Source organism: Sus scrofa, chromosome 17 (genome assembly GCF_054392235.1).
Source record: "Sus scrofa isolate SSC_HxYL_T2T_F1_AM1 chromosome 17, Sscrofa_HxYL_maternal_Yorkshire_Landrace_v2.0, whole genome shotgun sequence".
In the NCBI taxonomy this organism is placed as follows: domain Eukaryota; kingdom Metazoa; phylum Chordata; class Mammalia; order Artiodactyla; family Suidae; genus Sus; species Sus scrofa.
In genome coordinates this window covers 30,248,692-30,271,009 of record NC_139399.1, presented here as the reverse complement: position 1 = coordinate 30,271,009, position 22,318 = coordinate 30,248,692, and the positions used below count along the sequence as shown (strand labels likewise).

Genomic DNA, 22,318 nt, shown 5'->3' with positions numbered 1-22,318 from the left:
ACAGATTACATTTTTCATAATCTCTTGTCTTCTACACGTTAATCCACATCTTTTAAAAAAAGGAATGATACATAATTGGTATTCAATAAATTCCTGCTGCCTTTATTTGCCATGTGGTGAAACTAAAGCCCAGAGCAGATAATATGAAATCATATACCTAATGGCAGGCTAGGGACTGGAAACCTCAGAACTCCTAATTCCCAGGCCAATATACCTTCGTGTAGATACTAACAACCAAAACTGTCCATTTATCTTTCTTTTCTGTTTACAGTCTGCCTGAATGGAGACAAGAGTGATTAAGTATGGATATAAACCCATAGGAATTTGGCCAGGCAAAAAAGTCCCTTTTAAATATAATCAACTCCCAACTGAAAATAGCGTCTAGAAAGAATTATTTCATAAAATAATTTAATCCATGTATTTACTTTGCAGTTGCAAAAGAAAAATCCACCCTTTACTGAGAGATTATCTGTTATCCCCATCTCCTTTTCCTCCAGAAATCCAGCAGCTGCATCTCAGTTCAACTTTTGCTAGCTAACATTTCTAAGAAATTGGCTTTTCAACATATATTAGAATTCCAAAACTCCTGTATTTAATGGGTCTGCCCTCAAAGGCCAGTACAAGTGCAATCATGAAACAATAGGGGTCAATATACCTCTTATCAAGAGTTCACCTTCTACTTTGATATCACTCATTCTTGGCTAGGAACTCAGAAGGTCAAACTGCTATCAAAGAAACATGTAAATAGATAAACTAAATGAAGCTAATGAAGAGACCAATCGAATACTCCTGGGAAAGACAATTAGCTGGCCTCCTTGAGAAACAAACACAGACAGAATCTTCAAAAAAGCACAAAGAAGAATGCTGTGAACCTCTAAGAATAAAACAAATAATATTAGTTTAAGGAAATTGCCCTCATGATAAATATAAAAGCAATGTTCTTCCCAACAACATTAAAGAGTGAAATGAATGCATTTAATGGAAAACTTATGGGTCCAATGCAATTGTTGACCAAATAGCAGAAACCAGTCTATGAACATCATAACGGAAAATATGTCTATAATTCTGCTAATTATACATAGAAATTCATGTCTCTGCTCTGCTCTGTCCAGTGTTTATTCATGTACCTAAATTAAAATAAAACAATTTAAATACAGGCAACACTACCCCTGAAAGGTTTCTTTCTTCTTAAGATGTTTGTACCTTAACTCATGTTCAGAGTAGCAAAAACGTATCAGAAAGGGAAATATTCAACTTTTCAAAAACTTTTTACTTTAGGGAAGGTTCCCTAAATATGAAAGACCTAGTATCTACTAAGTTCTAAAGAAGATAGACAAATAGTGGGAGTATACGAAAAACACTTTCACTTCCTAAAACATATACATAAAAAACAATAACTTATTACCTCCAGAGGGAAAGCAAAAACAAAAACTGGTTACTTTTTTTTTAACCTTTTAGCATTCTTGTTTCCTTCCCTTAAATAAATCTGTTATGTATATGTACCTGCTTTTTATTCATTTCTCAAATAACTATTCACCATCGGAGTTACTAGCCTTCATAATTATAGCGTTACTGTAACTAATCAAAAATGAAAATAACATAATTTTGCTTAACTTCCTTTTAATGCTAATGGCTTAAAAAGAAAAAGAACTTGTGTTTTTCTATTGTCAGCTTATAAATACCCTTCTAACATTCTTGTATTTTTTATAAGCTTGCTACCACTACCCTGCTGTAGTAAACTTATAGAAAATGTTGCGATTTCAAAGGGCTACCTCCAAACCAAATGGCATCCTAGCTTTGGCAGGCTGGGCGCCTCATTTTGGCTGCTCTCACTCCCTCTAGCGTTCGCAAAGCTCTTCCGTCTGATCTTCCAGTTACCTCACTGAACGGAGCTGGGCTAAGTCCTGCCCATCTATGACATCACCCCCTTCTTCAACCACTGCGAGGTGAAGCTTTAACTTCAGACTTGAAGGTGGGCTGTGCAGTAAACTGGAATGCTGTCCCTCGCTGGCTTCTCGGTGGAGAAGTGATCCGAACAGGACCAGCTCAGCCTGCAGCTGCCGCGGGCTTTGTGAGGACTGGACTTGGAGCTGGGAGAGGGGGGAGGGTTATCACTCCAGTTCACAAGCAGTGGAATTACAGCTATAGCCGCAGAATATATGGGATTGCTTTTTTCTCGTCTTCCTGGTAAGTGTTTCCCGTGTTTTTCCTTATGATTGTCCCAGAAAGTTTACTTGGTTTTACTCTCTAGAAAGAAATGGCTTGGTATCTTGAGGCATCTGAATACCAAGCTCTGCGCTGTCACCAGGACAAGCAGTGTATGTGCGTGCAAGCCAGCAAGGAAAAATTTGACTGTTACAGCCAAATGCAAGAAGTTTCTTGAAACCATTCTTTCATTAAAAACAACAACAACAACAACACGAAACTAATAATCAGTGGCTATTTTCTGTCTCGTGTAGTTAATATTTAAAAAGAGCCTCATGGAAAACATTAAGTTGGAAAGTTGAATGTTAAATATTAAAGAATACGAGGCAGATTTTTTTTTTTCCAGAGAGGAAAGCGAGAGGTCTTGCTAAGTTGGTGTGTACTGTATGTGTGGCATGATCACCAATTGCTGTTTTTACAACTGTGAAAGAAAATCAATAATCCCTCAGCCCAGCCTGGGAGTACGCAGTACATGAAAAGCATACGTCTTGCTCTCAGCTAGCCCAACCGCTCCTGGAGACTTCTGTGCGGCTGGAAGGATTAACAGCTACACCTAGATTTTAGAGCTTGCACTGCTTTCCTGCCGGAGCTGCTTCCAGCCTCTGAGGCTTGCAAATCTCAACTAGTGAATTCAACTCAGAGGAGGGGGAGAATGTCTTACAAACTGTGTCCCCTCTCCCGCAGAAAGCCAAAATCCATCGCTTGGGCAAATGTAGTATGTGACCAGCATAGTAATTGGCAAAGTCTACTCAGAAAAACTAACAAAGCTCAGCCTAGAAGCTGCATCTGATGTATGCAGGGATTTTGGGGTGGGGTGGGGGGAGGAATGAGTGGAGCCCTTATCAAGTGGGATATGCAGAGTATCCATTCATTTGCAACTTATAATAGGAAAATCTTATCTTGAAAGAACTACTTTTGTAAAACAAAGCTTTCAAAAATTAAATGTATCTTCTCCAAAAATTTTTTTCCATGAATTAGGGCTGAAACAAAATGGTTGCATAGAGGTAAAGCGTGCAACAGGCCTATATCTTCCCAACATCTGGGGGTCTGATTGTTATTTATTTCTTGAGAACTTAAAAGAAAAAAAAGCCTTGATATTTGCCAATTATGAAACCAAATTCTCTAATGGTTTTAACAATTAGCTTTTTAAATTTTTCTGAATACATCTATCTGCTCTAAAATGCACACGTATGTTAGTAGGAAACGACATGAATAAAGCCACCAGAAAAGTGCTTCAGCTGGAGCAGTGCCTTTCATTTATCCCCTGCCACATAGGAATATCCTGACCAGCATAAACCTAAAGAATGAATTTGTCTGTTTTCAGGCTACTCATGCCTGCCCCAAAGTGACAGATGACTGATATCCATCTCCCTTGAAATGAGTAAAGAAAGAAATGTCTTTTAAAAGTACCACAAAACATGACTATTACTGCTACTACCAACATTAATATTAATATGCCAGGTTTTAATCTCTAAGAAGATTAAATCAGAGATATGCCACCTAGTTTGTAGATATATGTGTATATATTCACAGCATGTACATACATACATACACACACATATTTATTAGCCTGAAATAAAAAACAAGGTTATAAAAACATGATTGCATGAATTTAAGTAGAAAAAATCACATCTAATTTCTTTCTAAAATAGAGCAGTACCAAAAATATATCAAGTCCAGTGATCAGCAGAGATTACTGAATGAATAAACACAATGAATTCATTAATATCACGCTGCTGTATAATACTATCAGTTATTAATTGGGTTTTTCACCCTCCCCCATTTTAAATCAATCATGGTTTGGTTCAAAATACCCAATTAAACACTTACCAAACATTAACATTGTGAAATATATAATTGGGCAGCAAATCAAGTTTTTAACAAGAAGAAGAAAAACAGTAAGAAAATTTGTCATAACTGAATGTGGCAGTAAAATAGAAGGTACGTTTCTTTTGCTTTCAAGTGTTAATTAAGGAGCCTCCAATTCTATCAAAACTTTTTCAGAGCTAAATGAAGTGGTGTGAAATAAATTTGGTTGAAATCTTGTGGCTGTCAGACTTTGTTAGCAAGCTATTAATTATCTTTACCCCAGTTTCTTCTCTAGACTATATTGCCCAATCAAATAGAAACTCCAATTAGGTTTAGCATCTCCTGCCTAGGGACACAAGACCCTAATGAACACTCTGTCTCCAGATGAAAAATACAATTATCAGCTTTAAACATGCAAGTGCACTGCGGAGAAATTTGTCTGTGCTTTTCTTGGCCACACACCCTAAGGCTTCTTCCTCTTTCTGGATTATCTTGAACAATTTTAAACCCTACAAAAACCAGTAGCAGAGAACTTGCCTTGTATTAATATTATATAAATGTTTCTTCTTTCTACTTTTATTCTTGATATGCTGATGTTCATATCAAGATTCAATTAAAGCTGATCATGAGAAAAAAAGAACTGGTCTAAAATTGCCATTTCGGTGGCTCTTAACTTTTCCCCCTATTTGTAAGGTGGGTGGGCTACACAACAAAGAGTGTGTTGAATGCCAAGATCCAAGACTAACTTAAAAATTCTGAATAAACTCTCTTAAATATTCTTTTATTCAACCAGTTTATTTTAATAGCATTATAAATAATTGTTAAAAGTCAAATGAAGACCACCATAAATGAAGTCAACGAGGGGAATAAGATTTAGTAAATTTTTCAAAGGCTGTAATTTCTTCCCTCCTTTTCCCCTCAGTGCCCCCCTTCCCTCCCACCCCCACCTTTTGCCCCAGAGGCCTTCACTGTTCTTCTCAACGGGAGGCTTTGTTGTAATTAAACCAGAGGAAAACTGGCCGGCAGCAGCCAACATCTGACTTGCGGCTTCTGAAAGCAGTGTTCTGGTAGAGTGTACCTCCCCCCAGCGGGCAAAAACTCTACAGTAAATCTCTCAGCAATATTAATTCTCCAAAGTGCATTTTTCTCTTCAGAGCATTAAAAGGGCTGTTTCTCTACTCTTTCTAACATTCCACCATTTCAAAGACTTATCACAAGTCAACAAACAAATTTCCAACAAAGAGATGGTTTGTAAATGTCTTCTGGAAAAAGCCTTTTGCCTCTTAAGAATCAAAATAGGAATATACATTTCAGAAAGCATTTTCCAGTATCAGAATGCTGATTGATATCACCAAATTTGGAAAAATACCACACTAAAAAACTGTTGGAAAGCCTTGTTTATATTGCACAAGAGAGCAGGTTTCAGGACTTTGATTTGTCTGTTGACAAAAATGCCAGAGAAAACAGATTTTAAGTAAAAAAAGAACAAAATGGAATGCAAGCAGCAGCTAAAGTTGCATTTCTTTTAAAAATGCATCACCTCTTTCCTAGCCCGCAAATCAAGTGTCAGGAATGTATAAAAACCTCTCTCCAGGTATTAGTCTGCTTAAAGGAGAGAAAAGAGAAATTGCTCTCACTTGATGAGACAATGACAGCTTTTGTTCTTTATTCTTTCACTTTTCACGTGCACAAGTTACCGTGGCAACTTTGAAAAGAAAACCCACAGACCACATTTGGTTAAACACCATTTTTAAAGTGTGCCGCTGGATTGTGAATTGATCAGTTTATGTGTTGATGCTTTTCTTCCTCTCCATTCAGTTTAAATCAACAAATATCTTACTGTGCCCTGAAAAAAGCAAGGTGTTTTATGTCCTTGTCATCCGACAAGCACAGTGCTTGGCACACAGTAGACTCAAGTATTTGTTGCACTAGAATATGGAAACTTGAATATCAGAAATTTAAAGCATATCAACCAAACTGTACTCACAGCAGTGAAAAAGGAATTTTAGTTTTGCAGTGAGAAAATGTTTGCGGTTTAACAAAGATAAGCATAGTTTTAATTGCAATTGCTCAAAAGTCAATGCAAACTTAATGCCTTTCCCCTGCCACAAACTCTCTATTGCTCACCTTAGCAACTCTTTAACATCTTATCCATTCTTTCAGGCATGGTTCTCTAACTCATTTGGTCTGACTTAATATCATAAAAGGAAGCAGCATTCACTATGATGAAAGATAACATCCCAGTTTGCCTTTTTGTTTTAAGGATGCTTGATTTAACTGTACAAGCTCAAATAAATGAAGCAGAATTAGATTCATTTATCACAAACCTATTGGGGAAAAGAACCAGTAACTTAAGAGGAGAAAGTAAAAATCCTTTGCTTTGGAACTTTCATCCCTTATTTGCATAAATGAAACAAACCTTCTTAGGCTAGAAAGTAGTCTGGATAAAACCTAGTAAGAAAAGGCACACTTGCTTCTCTGCCTCTCAGCAAACCCTTCAGACTTCATGACTCTCAAGAGGAGAGTTAGAGGTCCTTCTGCTTGCCTGGCATTAAACAAAAGAATTGGAACTTTCCTGAAATCTGATGATCGTGGAAAATTTAACTACCAGACAGGCTGCTTAGAAAGCATTTTGCTGTCACTATCAACTAACCTGATGTACTCCAGTTTTTCAGTTTAACCATACATGTAGTTTATTTGAAATACCATTTGTCGTTACAAAGACTTGGCATTCACAGGTTGATCATTTTGTTGTGCTTTCTAGCAGCAATTTAAGCTTTCATAAATAAATTAGCTTCCTAATACTCTAAACTGTGATTGTATAAATTCCAGTTTACCTAGAGATATTCACAGACTTGGATAAATTTGAGTAAGCATGTGTTTTCTTCGATCTCCAGGTTTTACTCAAAATAATAATGCAATTAACTTCTATTAAGCTCTACATGCCTTTCTACTTTTAGATTTAATATATTTAAAAGTTCCTAGAGAGTTAAGAGACCAAGATGTGAGGTAAATCATCAAAATAAACTAATATCTCAAAACTCTGTGGTTGATTTAAGATTAAAAAAAAAAATTCAGCCAATTTTTTGATTTTCATTCAAATCAAAATCAATTTAAATCAAAGGTAGCAAATAATGGATTTGGGAAGTTAGTGCCATCAACATATAATATAATCTTTATCTAGGCGATCAAAACATGAGAAATACCTTCTCATCTCAAACAGTTCCACCTCCACAATACTGTAGTAGCAAAGAAGGAATTATATAAACATATAGATTGCCTCAAGTTCTTGACTTTATTCAAACACCTGTTTTCTAATTAGATATGACTTCTTTAATTATATTAATTTTCTTAAAATATCTCAAAATTATATCATCCTTACCTATTTACATACTTTCTTTTAGGCATATCATGGAAATAAACTGAAGGCTTTTCATGGGCATGATTACATTATAAATGCATTTAAAAAGCCACAATTTTTATTTTAAAAAGGGACGGAAGAGAAAGACCTTTATTAAAAATTCGATTGACCAGTGAGATGATTATGTTTTTCTTCTTTTTGCTACAGTTTCAAATGCTACTGAAGCAATGATTTGATTAAAAATTTTTTTAAACATTCCTCTAAGTAACCAGGGCTCCATTTATGTTTTCCCCCAAGTTATCCCATTAACAATATTTCTCTAAAAGATCGATTCTTTTTGTTGAGAAGTAATGGCCTCTTTCAAGCCTATGCAGACAGAAGGGCTCTGAAGTCGATGTTGTGGAAACCTGGCCACAGTGTCCATGCCAGTGGGGGTCATTTTTCTTTTCATCAGTCACATTCAACTACAATGTCTCTATGTCCCCTGAATATGTAGAGCCAGTTCAGAAGGAAGAAAGTGGAAGCATAGGGGCAAGATTGCTTATTTTAGATGGAGAGGTTGTTATAGCCTCTGATATGCAAAACAAAACTCTTGAGCACTATAGTTTTTAAAAATAAAGGGTAGGAGAAGATATAAAATATATACAGGGTCAAACATGTATTGAACTGTTTGAGCTTAAGGGAGCAGGAACCTGTGAGGGAATCTTCATTTCTAAAAGAGTATCCTTCTCTCCAGAGAAACCTGCTTTGTATTTTTGCCTTTTGTTTCAATGCAATTTGGGGACAGGAGAATGACATTTTCCAAGAATTTAATGAGATTTCTGGCTTTCTGTTAATCCCATGTTATTACTGCTATTGTATTAATGGCAATGTGAGTTTGCATATCAAATGGAGCAGAGGAAGCAGCTTCACAAATGTAAAATAGGAAAAATAAACAAATTAATCTTCCTTCTTTTCACACCCATTTTGAATAAATTTTTCTTTGGGTTAATAATGTGAAAATCAATACATATTATTGGAGCTTGATTTGGTAAACCACTTATAATTGAGATACAGGCTTTATCTCTGGTCATCACCTGGCATATACTCAAGGATGGCCTGACTTGGGGAACAATCAACAATCTTTAAATTTCCATTCATCAGATCCATCCTCTCAACTTTAAAGTGTGTCCTGGAGTAGGAGAAATGCCCCGAGATTGGCAACATTTTAAGCAGGTTCTCACCTGTGCATTTTATAATGTTTTTAATTAGCTTTTAATGCATTTTAACAAAGATAACTTTTCTAAATTACTTTAAAATTTTTGTCTTAAATTGCAATTTAACAAAGATAACTCTTCTAAATTACTTTAAAATTTTTGTCTTAAATTACCAAATTATTTTGTATGTTGAATAATTTTCAAGCTTAGGAAACATTTATAGCAGATACTTTTTAAAGTAACATTGTAATTATAATTTCACAGCTTGGTTTTCCATTTTCACATACCAAGAAAGCAACAGTTTTCAAGAAAATACTCCATTGAAATTCAACAATAATGAGCAAAGCCCTAAAGGCATCACTGTGAAACTTCACATTAAACAATAAATCACTTAAACTTTCCTCTGTGGGCACTTTGCAGTATCCACTAGAGACTACTTTATACATCTGCTAACTGCTATATTTGTTTCAAGTTGCCTAAATAATAAATTAAATGTATATGTAATTTTTTTTTTCAGTTTCCTTCTGTTAATGCAGCATATGATAGAGTTGTTATCTGGTGGCAAACTAAAAGAAGCTGAATTTTCAAAGAGAACCAGAAACACAAATTTTGGTCTTATTTAACATTCACTTTCAGTACTGTTTGAATTCTGAAACAGATGCTATCCTTGTTGGATGCTAGGTAATTACTGGGAGAGAAGTAAATTGCTTCTACCTCCAGGGTCAAATATTTTCATGATACCTAATGTACCCTACTTGTATAGACAGCCCCTGAGTGGGTAACCTTGCATAACAGATACGGATCCTACCCACTTCCCCAGCCACCATCAGAAATCTTAATGAATATTAGATAATAGACAAAGCAGTCATCACTAAAATCATAAGACTCTTTGGTGAAGATTTAAGCCTTCTTTCAGAAGTGAAAAATACACTTATACATGTACTGGAACATTCATGTTAGAACCTGGAAAGCAATGCCTTGTCAGGTTTTGATATGTTTTCTTAATGGTTATTACAAGGAGACAGCTTGAAATAGCATCCTTTCTGTTCCAAATACAGATTTCACAAGTTCAATTTGCTAAAAGCAAATTAAAATGGTATTCTGAAAAAAAAATTATGACTTGAACTTTTATGCTGTCTTTTGGTCCAGAATACCCAAGTAACTAGAGTTTTAGGATCATCAAATAGTCCTGAGAAACACCTCCAAGGAGGAGGGTCATTGTGTCCATATTCTGTGATCGTGAAATTGAGGCCTGCAGGAAGAATTAAACAGGACACTGAGCAAATCAAAAGAACAGCTTCTAAAGCAAACTCTTTTCAACTCTTTAAATTGTAGATTGTATAACTTTGTAAAACTGTGTTCAGAAACGTCTAAAAAGTTACCATGGCATTGCTGCAAAAAATCCCTGTTAGGTCTTTGCTCACCTCTTTGACTTGTACTTGTTTTTTTCTTTTGAAACATTTTATCATTTTATATCTAAAATTTAAAATGAACTTTTAAAGATTGGCCTGCCCTTAATTCCTAATCCATGCAAGGGGCTAGCTGCCTCTTGAACAAAGCTTTGCTTCTGTGTTTAATTCAAAGTGACACTAACAGTTAACAATTGAAATTATCTGTTTGATAACCATCACAATTTCAGCTCCTACTTTATTCCCATAAAGTAAAATGGGAAGTGAAAGACAATGAGGTTCATCTTATCCTTTTAACCACCTATTATGATGAAAGATGTATTGCTTAAAGAAAGAACTGAAATTAAATTTCTAGGAAATTTCTCTAGTATGTTAAGGTTCGTTGTTAATAGTTCATTAAAACCTTTTACTTTTACAGGAGATGCTCAGACCCGGTGTATTTCAAGGAACAGAAGTATAAAAGAAATCTAGTATGCTTCCTTTTCTTTTTTTCCATGAAGAATATTTGAATTAAGCTTTCTTTACCTCTTAAAAAAGAATACCTGTTCTTGCATAACGTGACTGCACCAGATATTCTGAGAAAGCAGCAAGAAGCAAAAGCTGGAAATAGCTATTTCACAGCAGGTAATCATACCTCAGGATGTAGCTACTGTACAAAATTTATACTTGGATAATCCTGGATGGGAATAAAGGTGGGGGGTAACTGCCTGAAAAACATATTACTATACAGGCCTTAGCATCATGAATGGCTTTCTTCATGAGGATCTGAAGTTACTATCTCTGACCACATTGCACAGAAGAGTCAATAAGAATTTCAAAGAGAGCAATTTCCACTGAGGGAATTAAGCTACACAAAAGGAACCTTCACACAGAAACTCTATAAGAAAGAAAAAAAAATATATAGGAAGCCATGTGTTCTACATAGTAACAGGAAACTGAATTGTTTCTGGTCCCCACTTTAATGAGCTTGCCCACCATGCTCAACTGCAGCTGGAATGTTCATTGACAACAGCAAGCCTGATCTGGAGGTGTGTGCCGCATAGGATTACTTGAATAAACAGTGAAGAACATTTCCAAGAACTAAACAAGAGTTTATAAGTCCCAGCCCCTCACCAGGAAAATAATATATGCGCATTGGATTTTCACTCACGCAAAATTTACTCACATCGTTCAATAAGGTAGGAAAAATATTAAAGTCTTTTGTTTTCATGCCTGAAATTATAAAGGCTAATTAATACCTAAAGGTGCTGAAGAAATCATATGACACAATAGATCAGTATAAATCTATAATTCTCCAGCCATGGAGAAAGTTGAGTAATATTTTAGATTAGAACTTGAAGAAAGATAAATGCCTTGTGAAAAGAAAACATGTTATGAGATAGACTATAATGAAAACTGTTCCTAAAGCCATTAAACCATGTAGTAAAAAACATACAATAAAATGGGGAAAAAGAGCTAGCTTAAAATGAAATGGAATTTTCCATGTAGATTAGCCAGATGTATTAGCTACGTAATTTTTTCCTTCTCTAAAGTAAATGTAAAGATTCCTTCCAGGAGTTCCTGTCGTGGCTCAGTGGAAATGAATCTGACTAGTATCCATGAGGACTCAGATTCCATTCCTCTCCCCACTCAGTGGGTTAAGGATCTGGCGTTGCTATGAGCTGTGGGGTAGACCAGTGGATACAGCTCCAATTCAACCCCTAGCCTGGGGACCTCCATACTGCCATGGGTGCAGCCTTAAAAATGAAAAAGAAAAAAAAAAAAAAAGAAAGAAAAGATTCCTTCTGCTTTTCTTGCAAGAAACACCTACCTAACAATGTTTAAATGTTAATAATCAAAGAAAAATAATATCAATAACCAAAGCAAACAATTGGCTGGTGGGATTTAGGATCTCATGAGGAGTATAACTATTCCTAAATAGTAATAGCTTTTTGTTTCTACACATTGGTACATTTGGATAGTCTACCTAATAGAAATAGATATAAAATTTTGGTTTTTAAGAACAGTAACAATATTATCTTTAGATATAACAAATCATATTCCTATGTGTCAATTTATTATGAATATTAAGAAAAAATAGAAATCCCTGGCTACAAAATTAACATAGGGTATTATGAAAATGCTTTGCAATATTCAATAAAACTTTAATTGTGTTTAATATTTCAAAGTCAAATACATTGGAGACATTGTACTTCTTAATATCAGAAACATTCAAGGTTAAAAGATTATGACTGTGTTCATTGTTAGGTAGCAATAAACCCTAAGCATGCAAATTTTTTTTAAATTAAATAATAAAAATGATTATAGATATTTCAGCTTCCACACCTATTTTTAATAACACTTTAAATATGCTGATTGTTTTCTGTCTTTTTTTTTTTTAAACTCCCTTTTAGGGCTCTGAAACTACCTTGTGTGAAGACCTCAACACTGCTGACCATGATCAGCCCAGCCTGGAGCATCTTCCTCATTGGGACTAACATTGGGCTGTTTCTTCAGGTAGCACCTCTATCAGCTATGTCTAAATCCTGTCCATCTGTGTGCCGCTGTGATGCTGGTTTCATTTATTGCAATGATCGCTTTCTGACATCCATTCCGACGGGAATACCAGAGGATGCTACAACTCTCTACCTTCAGAACAACCAAATAAATAATGCTGGGATTCCTTCAGATTTGAAAAACTTGCTGAAAGTGGAAAGAATATACTTGTATCACAACAGTTTAGATGAATTTCCTACCAACCTACCAAAGTATGTAAAAGAGTTACATTTGCAAGAAAATAATATAAGGACTATCACTTATGATTCACTTTCAAAAATTCCCTACCTGGAAGAATTACATTTAGATGATAACTCCGTCTCAGCTGTTAGCATTGAAGAGGGGGCCTTCCGAGACAGTAACTATCTTCGGCTGCTCTTCCTGTCCCGTAATCACCTGAGCACAATCCCCTGGGGTTTGCCCAGGACAATAGAAGAACTACGCTTGGATGATAATCGAATATCCACTATCTCATCACCATCTCTTCAAGGTCTCACGAGCCTAAAACGTCTGGTTTTGGATGGAAATCTGTTAAACAACCATGGTTTAGGTGATAAAGTTTTCTTCAACCTAGTCAACTTAACAGAGCTGTCACTGGTACGGAATTCCCTGACTGCTGCACCAGTAAACCTTCCAGGCACAAATCTGCGAAAGCTTTATCTTCAAGACAACCATATCAATCGGGTGCCCCCAAATGCTTTTTCTTACCTAAGGCAGCTGTATCGACTTGATATGTCCAATAATAACCTAAGTAATTTACCTCAGGGTATCTTTGATGATTTGGACAACATAACCCAATTGATTCTTCGCAACAATCCCTGGTACTGTGGGTGCAAGATGAAATGGGTGCGTGACTGGTTACAGTCCCTACCTGTGAAGGTCAATGTGCGTGGGCTCATGTGCCAAGCCCCAGAAAAAGTTCGGGGGATGGCTATCAAGGACCTTAACGCGGAACTGTTTGATTGTAAGGATAGCGCAGTGGTAAGCACCATCCAGATAACCACTTCGACCCCCAACACAGTGTATCCTGCTCAAGGACAGTGGCCAGCTTCAGTGACCAAACAACCAGACATTAAGAACCCCAAACTCACTAAGGATCAGCGAACCACAGGGAGTCCAGCAAGGAAAACAATTATAATTACTGTGAAATCTGTCACCTCTGATACAATTCATATCTCCTGGAAACTTGTTCTACCTATGACTGCTTTAAGACTTAGCTGGCTTAAACTGGGCCACAGCCCAGCATTTGGATCTATAACTGAAACAATTGTAACAGGAGAACGCAGTGAATACTTGGTCACAGCCCTGGAGCCTGATTCACCCTATCGAGTTTGCATGGTTCCCATGGAAACCAGTAACCTCTACCTATTTGACGAAACTCCTGTTTGTATTGAGACTGAAACTGCACCTCTTCGAATGTACAACCCTACAACCACCCTTAATCGAGAGCAAGAGAAAGAACCTTACAAAAACCCCAATTTACCACTGGCCGCCATCATTGGTGGCGCTGTGGCCCTGGTGACCATTGCCCTTCTTGCTTTAGTGTGCTGGTACGTTCATAGGAATGGCTCGCTCTTCTCAAGGAACTGTGCATACAGCAAAGGGAGGAGAAGAAAGGATGACTACGCAGAAGCTGGCACCAAGAAGGACAACTCCATCCTGGAAATCAGGGAGACTTCTTTTCAGATGTTACCAATAAGCAATGAACCAATCTCAAAGGAGGAATTTGTGATACACACCATATTTCCTCCTAACGGAATGAATCTGTACAAAAACAATCACAGTGAAAGCAGTAGTAACCGAAGCTACAGAGACAGTGGTATTCCAGACTCAGACCACTCACACTCATGATGCTGGAGGACTCGCAGCACACTGTGTTTCGGTTTTTTAAACCTAAGGGAGATGATGGTAGGAACTCTGTTCTACTGCAAAACACTGGAAAAAAAGAGACTGAGAAAAGCAATGTACTGTACATTTGCCATATAATTTATATTTAAGAACTTTTTATTAAAAGTTTCAAATTTCAGGTTACTGCTGCGATTGATGTAGTGGAGATGCCTGAACACAATTCTATATTTTAGTATTTTTTAGTAATTTGTACTGTATTTTCCTTGCAAATATTGAAGTTATAAACCATTTACTTTGTGTTCTACTGAGTAAGATGACTTGTTGACTGTGAAAGTGAATTTTCTTGCTGTGTTGAACAATCAGGACTGCGTTCACATGAGATCCTTGTAGTATAAGCACAGGCCATTTTTCACTTTGGTATTAATAACATGTAAAAAAAAAAACCTGGCTGAATGAAAAAATGAAATTTCAAAAAATAGTTATGAAATACTGTTCCAATTATTAAATTTGTATTCCAGTGGTATTCAATAAATCAAAATATGTGAGGTAATGGGCAATATCAAACTTGCTGCATAACTCCATTTTTTACTCTAAGCAAATTAAATATTCTTAGGAAAGTAAACATCTTTCTGAACTGAGTACATCAGCTGGCATAAAAGGAGTGTGAAGTCTGCTGTTGTTAATGCCATTGTTAACAAAGCTTTGAGAATAAAAGACTTCATACAAACGATGTAAACGTGCTTCCAAGTTCAAGGGAAATTTGTACTTAGGAAAACATGAAAACTTAGACTTGCATAGCATAATGAACACAAATATCAACTGCATTATGGTTTTTCCTGTCCCATCCTGGTTTTTGAAAAGTCAGTTCTAAAGACACAATTGTTAGTGTTTATGATGTTTTTATCATAAAATGTCAAAAAAAACCCTTTACATACATTATAAAGGTAGCATAACCACAAGCAATTCCCCTCAACAATGCAGAGAAAGTAGTACTTAAATAAGTGAGAATTTAAAAGAAAAATACATACTAGAAGTCAAATTTAGATCTGGTTTATGTGAAATGCTTTCACACTGTACATAAGTGTTCAATTTACTTTCACAATGATCAAGAATACTGCCCATTACTGTCACAGTTTTCCAGATATTACATAATGAACTTGTAATGTAACATTTCTTTCTCGCTTCCTACTGAATTGTGAGCTATTACTTGTTTAAAAACCACATCACTTTCTGTTGCCATGATTTTTTTTTTCCCAACAAAAAACCAAAGTGCATTGTACGCCCTTTGGCCAGTCTTGTATGTGCCTTGATCCAACGCTACATGTATTCAGCTTTTAAAACTCGACAAATTTTTCATACTTCCTTAAATATGAAAAATTGTGGTCTTATTGCTGAATAAAACAAACAAAAAAAAGTATAAAATAATCGTGCTTGCTTTTTCAGGATTATGTTATGACCACTAAAATAGCAAACTGTCCAGCACATTAGTCCTAAGCACCCCCATGTATTTTTCTAGGCATAAAAATAAACGTTGGCTACAAATTTTAAAAATAGCAATTTCTTGAACTTGTATATCATTTTACTTACAGGGTTCAGTGGTTCCTACATCAGTGAATATCCTAGCCATCTTTTGCAATGCTCTCATCTTACTTATCCCCTTTATAGATAGAAAACTTCAGAAGTGGTCTTGTGACTTTTCAACCTTTTGTACACTGCTGTCATTCTCCTGGCTGATACTTTAAGATGGTTTTGGAAAAAATTAATAATAGTTAAAATACCTTTTTGGTAGTCTGAGTTTGCATCAGAAGATTTGAAACCTCAGATCAACCACTTTCCAGGTATGTGAAAACAAATGTCTTACCCTTCTTAGCTTAGTTTCCTTATCTCTAAAATGGGGCTATTAATACAGCCCACCTCACAGGTTTGTTGTGAGGGTTAAATTGGGACCATCTGCCTGGAAACTGTACAGTGTTCAACAAAATATAAGTTTACTGCTATTAAGGTCAAGAAAAGCCAACCATTGTTCCCAGTGATATGCTGGACACCACTGCTTCTACTCCACACACAAATATCTCCAGCTGCTTGTGAAACCTCTTTCGTCATTCATTTGCCATCTCCAAATGCTTCCCAATACTTTATTTTTTAAATTCCTGTTCAACAGGAGAGCTATTTTCCAGGAATAACTTAGCGAAGAAAATGTGATTACCATTAGATATAGGGAACATTTTCTGAAGGAAGTTTGTTTTGATTTTGCTTCCAGAGGTTTTGAGTAATTTAGCTATACTTCTGCCAGAAGTCAGGGAAAGGGCTGGATGGTTTCATAAAACCTCTATAAATATGAGTTTATCAAAAGCCAAGACTATTTTCCAGTTAGTATAATGTCCATGAGTACAGAAAATTTTACGTGTTCTAATACCTGCATTTTAATTACTTTATCTGGGATAAATCAGAAACATGCTTTACACCAGCAAATAGACAAAGCACTGAGAGGGTAAATTTTATTCTTTTCCTAGGCTTGCTATGAAATCCAAACACTTTGGGGAAAAAATATATATGTATATACTATCAATAAAATAACAACAAATCTCCACCCTAAAGGGCACTAAGTTAATTGAAGATACATACGCAACTACTCCAAGCTGCCCCAAGATACATATGCAACTACCCTAAGTTCTACTAATCAGGTACTAACAAAGAAAAATGTAGGGAAAAAAAAATCCAATCCTAATATACAGCATATCCATTTAACAACAATACAATGGGGAAGCTACCAAAAAAAAAAAAAAAAAAAGGTTGAGAGAAAAATCACTCCCCTGCTGAATGTTTGACAAAAAACAAAAATTGTTTTTGGATGCAGGCACTTGTAACTGCATTAAATCACTGTACTTAAACTCTCATTCCCTATTAAAAACAACACTGTGCTCTATCTTTCAGAGAGGCCGATTTATTAAAAGTATTCCCCTGCGCCAAAGGAACTAGGGAAAAAAAACCTGTTTTACTAACTACAGTTTCTGAGTGAAGCACATTTTATAGCTACATGCCAACATGACAGTTTCCATGAGGAATCCAAAGAGACCCACACGCTTTAAAGCACCTGAGGCGTGGGTGTTAAAAAAGAAGCATCCACCTCTGAATTAGCTCATCTGCTCTGGAAAACAGTAGTGGCATTTAAAATTCTATTTCCTTTCTCCTACTTAGCATGATTAGAAAATCTTAATTTAGCATAGTGTTGGATTTAAGACTACTGTACTTTATGCTTTTGGACTTTGAGTTAAATTAGCAAAAAACGGCTCATGTTTATCAATGTCTTTCTTAAGAACTTCAAAGTTCTCTACACAAAATCTCAACAGTTAATGACCTTCACGGAGGGAGTGGCTTCTATGTTATAAATAGCAAGAGCTCTGCCTTCAGGAAGTGTGCTGTCTAGAGGTTATAAGGCATAAACAAATGATCTAATGAAGGTTCACTGTGATTGCAGAATAGTTAAAATAATTACATCTATTTGGATATATCAAGGAAGACCTCAGGAGTTCCCACTGTGGCTCAGCAGGTTAAGAACCTGACTAGTATCCATGAGGATGCAGGTTCAATCCCTGGCTTCACTCAGTGGGTTAAGGATCTGGCATTGCCGTGAGCTGTGGTGTAGGTTGCAGATGGCAGCTTGGATCTGGCATTACTGTGGCTGTGGCTCAGGTTGGCAGCTGCGGCTTCAATTCCACCCCCAGCCTGGGAACTTCCATATGCTGTAGGTATGGCCCTTAAAGGTTAAAACAAACAAACAAAAAAAAAAAACAACAACAGAAAAAAGAAGACGAGACCTCATAAAGGTGGTAAAACTAGGGCTGGTGTTGAAAGATAAGAAGGTGTTTAAGGAGAAAGCAAGAAAACCAGATTCAGTTCATGGAGAGAAAAGAGTGAACAATGTCACAGAGGCTGGAAAACAGGGGCAGTGCTTCTCCATACTGGCTTTGGTCAGAATCACTTTGGAGGCTTTTATTAAGATAACTGGGTCTCAATGCAGACCTATGAAATGTAAATCTCCCAGGTTAAGTTTGAGTATTTATATTCTCTTAATTCCAAAGGTGTTTCTGGTGAGGCTCAGGACCATTGATTTAGGAAGTTTTTGGAGAAAGGCCAATAGACCAGCAGAAACACAGGGTCCCATGGAGGGGATAAGGCCAGACAAGTTTTTTGCCTAGGGCTTTGGTAGTAAACTGAGTTGAGTGTGTTAAATGCCAAGCTGAGAAGTCTCCATGATATTCTTGAACAATGGCTGTTAAGCAGGTGTATAAACAATGCACTTTAGGGACCTTTTGTAGAAATGAAAAATATCACATGAAAGATGAATAAGGAGAAACTGGAAGTAAGGAGACAAGTGAGACAGCAACATTCCAGGCAAGAAGAAATAAGGTCTGAACATGGAATGGGGTTAAAAAAAAAGTGTAATTCAAAAAATTCAGAAAGTGTAGAAATCCTAGAAACTGGAAACTAAGGAAAGAATAAAAATTGAAGATAATTTTCAGCCATAGTAAGTAAAATGTTGGTGAGGCAATTAATAATGATGGAAAACACTAGAAATGCCAAATTTCAGAGTATTTTGTACATAATGAGTTGGAATAGGTGATCATATGCATAGCACTGGTTTATACTGGGTGACTTTTTTTTCTTTTTATGGTCGTACCTTCAGCACATGGAAGTTCCCAGGGTAGGGTTTGAATCAGAGCTGCAGCTACAGGCCACAGCCACAGCAACGCTGGATCGAGCCTCATCTGCAGCCTATGCCATAGCTTATAGCAACACTGGATCCTTAACTCACTGAGCGAGCCCAGGGATCGAACCTGCATCCTCAAGGAGACTATGTCAGGTTCCTGAGCCACTGAGCCACAACAGGAACTCCTACCCTGGCTGATTATTAATAGTTCCCTCTTAGCTTTCCATAGTGCCTCAATTTAGATGATAAAGTATAATCGTCTTAGGTTTAAAGTACTTTTTTGTTACCTCTCTGGAAATGTCTACTAGGAAGTTGAAAATGAGAGCATGGGAACAGATCCTCAGATTAAAGGAAGGGAATCCACATCTAACAGGTTATTACTAAACTTGAGAGGCCAACAGGAAGCAAGCAGAGAGAGAAAAAGAAAAGAGACAAAGAAACACCTATCCATTGTAGGGATAAAAGAGGGAAGAGGAGTACAAAAACTAAAACAAAAAAATGAAAAAAAAGGGGAGACACAAAGAAGGGAAAAATGAGAAGAAAATATAATGAAATCAAGGAACTAGAAACATTTTTAAAAGGAGGATATCAAAAAACTAGTCAGGAATGTAGCCTTTAAGAGGAAACTGAATATGAAAAAAAGAGGAGACCATCAAGAATTTTGAAGCAGGGTCAGCAGAGTAAAGGACACAAAGCCTCTGTGATGCTGACAAGATGAGATAAAACAAAACAATGATGAAGACCACTCCTGCAGAAGTCTGGAGGTGAAGGGATGTTAGTCAGTTTGGCCGAGGATCAAAATAGATAAAAAGGAAGTGAATACCAGGAAGGGTGTTCACTGACCTCAGGAATGAGATGGAGTATAAAATTAGGAATGGACAAGGACCGGGAGCACATTTAACAGGAGAAAAGAAAATGGGGATGCACAGAGGTGTGGTCCAAGTCCTGACTAACTCTAAGATCAATGAAGTTCAAGGCTATGGCTGCGAAGCTGCTGTTTTGGAAGAGTCATCAGCAAAGAGTATGTATACTGGGAGAGATGGAAAGGATTGCTATGGGTATGATGGTAAGGTTTATAAGACAAATCCTAAGGAAGATAAGGAAGTGTCCCAGAGATGAAGTAGAGGAAGAAGATGATGGAATTAAGTGATGTAGGTATAAAATACGAACTTCAAAAGAAAAGTTTTTTGTTCTGTTTGTTTTGTTGACAGTGCCTGTGGCATGAGAAACTTCCCAGCCCAGGGATCAAACCCCTACCACAGCAGCAATCCGAGCCACATCAGTGACAATGCCCCATCCTTAATCCACTGAGCCATCAGGGAATTCCTAAAAGAAAGGGGTTTTGGTTTTGTTTTTTGGTTTTTGGTTTTTGGTTTGTTTATTTGTTTTTAAGGCCACACCTGCAGCATATGGAAGTTCCCAGGCTGAGGGTCAAACTGGGGCTACAGCCCAGCTTGTGCCACAGCCACAGCAACACCGGAACTGAGCCACATCTGCAACCTATGCTGCAGGTTGCAGCAATACTGGATGTTCAACCCATTGAGCAACACCAGGGATCAAACTCACATGGAGACTATGTCAGGTTCTTTACCCACTGAGCCACAACAGGAACTCCTCAAAAGAAAGGTTTTTGAATAATGATGAAAAAATACAGGAGAGCAGGTCTTTTGGAACAGGGAAAAACTTTTTGAAACTCCCCACCTCTATCCCATGCCCCACCTCGCCCCTCCTCTAGTTTGATCAAATAGTGACAATAAGAGATGGAACAGGTAGCAGGGAAGGTTGTCATCTTCAAGAACAGATGTCAATTAATTCAAGGTGGTGGGAAGAATGCTAAGAGAAACGTAACAGGAAAGTTGGAACCCAAAGTAAAGGATTGCAATGGGCTCAGTGGAAAAGGAGATGGTCCAGAAAGCAGGTCAAACCCTCAGATGGAAAGAGACTCAAAGGAGAGGTGGGCATTTCACCAAGGATTCAGACAGAAGATCACAGTTTGAAAAGATGTTGATCATGAGAGGTCAGTGGAAACTTCTGTTCTAAATAGTACAGACATTCTGAACAGATGTAAGAAAAAAGGACTAGAATAACCAACTTAAAATTACTCTATTCTTTGAGCTTCAAGACAGATTTAAATCTAACTTTGTCTCAAAGTATACACTAAAGAAGTATTTCTACCCACATGCAAACTTTTACCAGGCTTTCCCACAAGTATCACAGAATTCCAGGGTAAGCAAATCACATTATAGACCCCTCCTACTTCCTATTCCCCATCTCATTTTTATACTACATGGGTGAAATGAGATTAGAAGTAAACTTTTGGGCTGTCTTGATAGTCTTGTTTTGGATTTTTTTTTTTTTCCCCTTTTAAGAGGCTTCCAAAGGAAGCATGCAGCCATAGGGGTGTGGAAGTTGGGGATAATGGGATTTTGCAGACTGATTGTGTGCACACATAAAAGCAGGACTTCTTTTTCAAGGCCAGCTGGCTGGAGGTGGGGGTGGGGGGTAGTCTAGGAAATTACTACCCAAAGTAATTACCCTTTTGAATGTACATCATGGCTCTGATAATTGTGGCATTTCAAAGCTGAGGCTAATTTATACCAGTGTTCCATTAAAAAGCATGGAATCACTGCTGGAATTCCACATTTTAATTTTCTAGATATGAAGACCAATGTTCATACTAATAGAAAAATAAAGACTAGGTAAAACAAAAGACTAACAAAGCTATCTTTTAAAAATATGTTCTACAAAATATTAGCAATAGATCACACACATAGTGGACTTAATAAGTGTCTGGGAATCACACCACTGTTGCAGACACTATTATTTGTTGAGGACTTGGTCAAGTCCAGAGCTGTTTTATATATTTTAATCTCATTTAATTCACACAGTAACTTTATAGGTATAAATCAGTATTTGTAATTTTCATACGAGCAAATTAATGCATTGAAAGTTCATTCAACATTAACAATGATGTTCTGAGTCTCTACTCACTAATGGTCTGGATCTGGGTATACAACAGTGAATCCAGAAGTCATGGATATTATGGTTGCAAAAGGCAGGAATTCAGATAGTAACCAAAAACCAAATGAATATAAAATGAAAAAGTGTAACAGATGCCATGGAAGAGAAAAACATGGCGCATGAATGAGGGTAAGAGAAAACCTATTTAGATTGGGTGTTAAGAGAAGACTAAGACCTAAGAATCAGCCATGTGAAGAATGAAGCAGAGTGTTCTGAGGAGTTT

The 22,318-nt window shown here is 36.8% G+C and overlaps 2 protein-coding genes across 10 annotated transcripts in view; one reads left to right on the top strand and one right to left on the bottom strand.

The window, feature by feature from the left end:
* The window catches only part of MACROD2 (mono-ADP ribosylhydrolase 2), a 2,051,375-nt gene that overhangs the window by 1,730,025 nt on the left and 299,032 nt on the right, over nucleotides 1-22,318 (bottom strand). The window lies entirely within an intron of this gene.
* Nucleotides 1,963-15,914, top strand: FLRT3 (fibronectin leucine rich transmembrane protein 3). Of its 2 annotated transcripts, none has more exons than XM_001926449.7 (3): nucleotides 1,963-2,187; nucleotides 10,399-10,604; nucleotides 12,374-15,914. In XM_001926449.7, the coding sequence occupies exon 3, from the start codon at nucleotides 12,417-12,419 to the stop codon at nucleotides 14,364-14,366; it is 1,950 nt and encodes a 649-aa protein (XP_001926484.3). In that variant the 5' UTR covers nucleotides 1,963-2,187; nucleotides 10,399-10,604; nucleotides 12,374-12,416; the 3' UTR covers nucleotides 14,367-15,914. The 2 variants fall into 2 exon arrangements, with proteins under 2 accessions (XP_001926484.3, XP_005672767.3); XM_005672710.4 differs by having other exon boundaries at nucleotides 10,399-11,158.

Coding starts and splice junctions, on each gene's coding strand:
- FLRT3 (XM_001926449.7), top strand. CDS start 12,417: ATGATCAGCCCAGCCTGGAGCATCTTCCTCATTGGGACTAACATTGGG.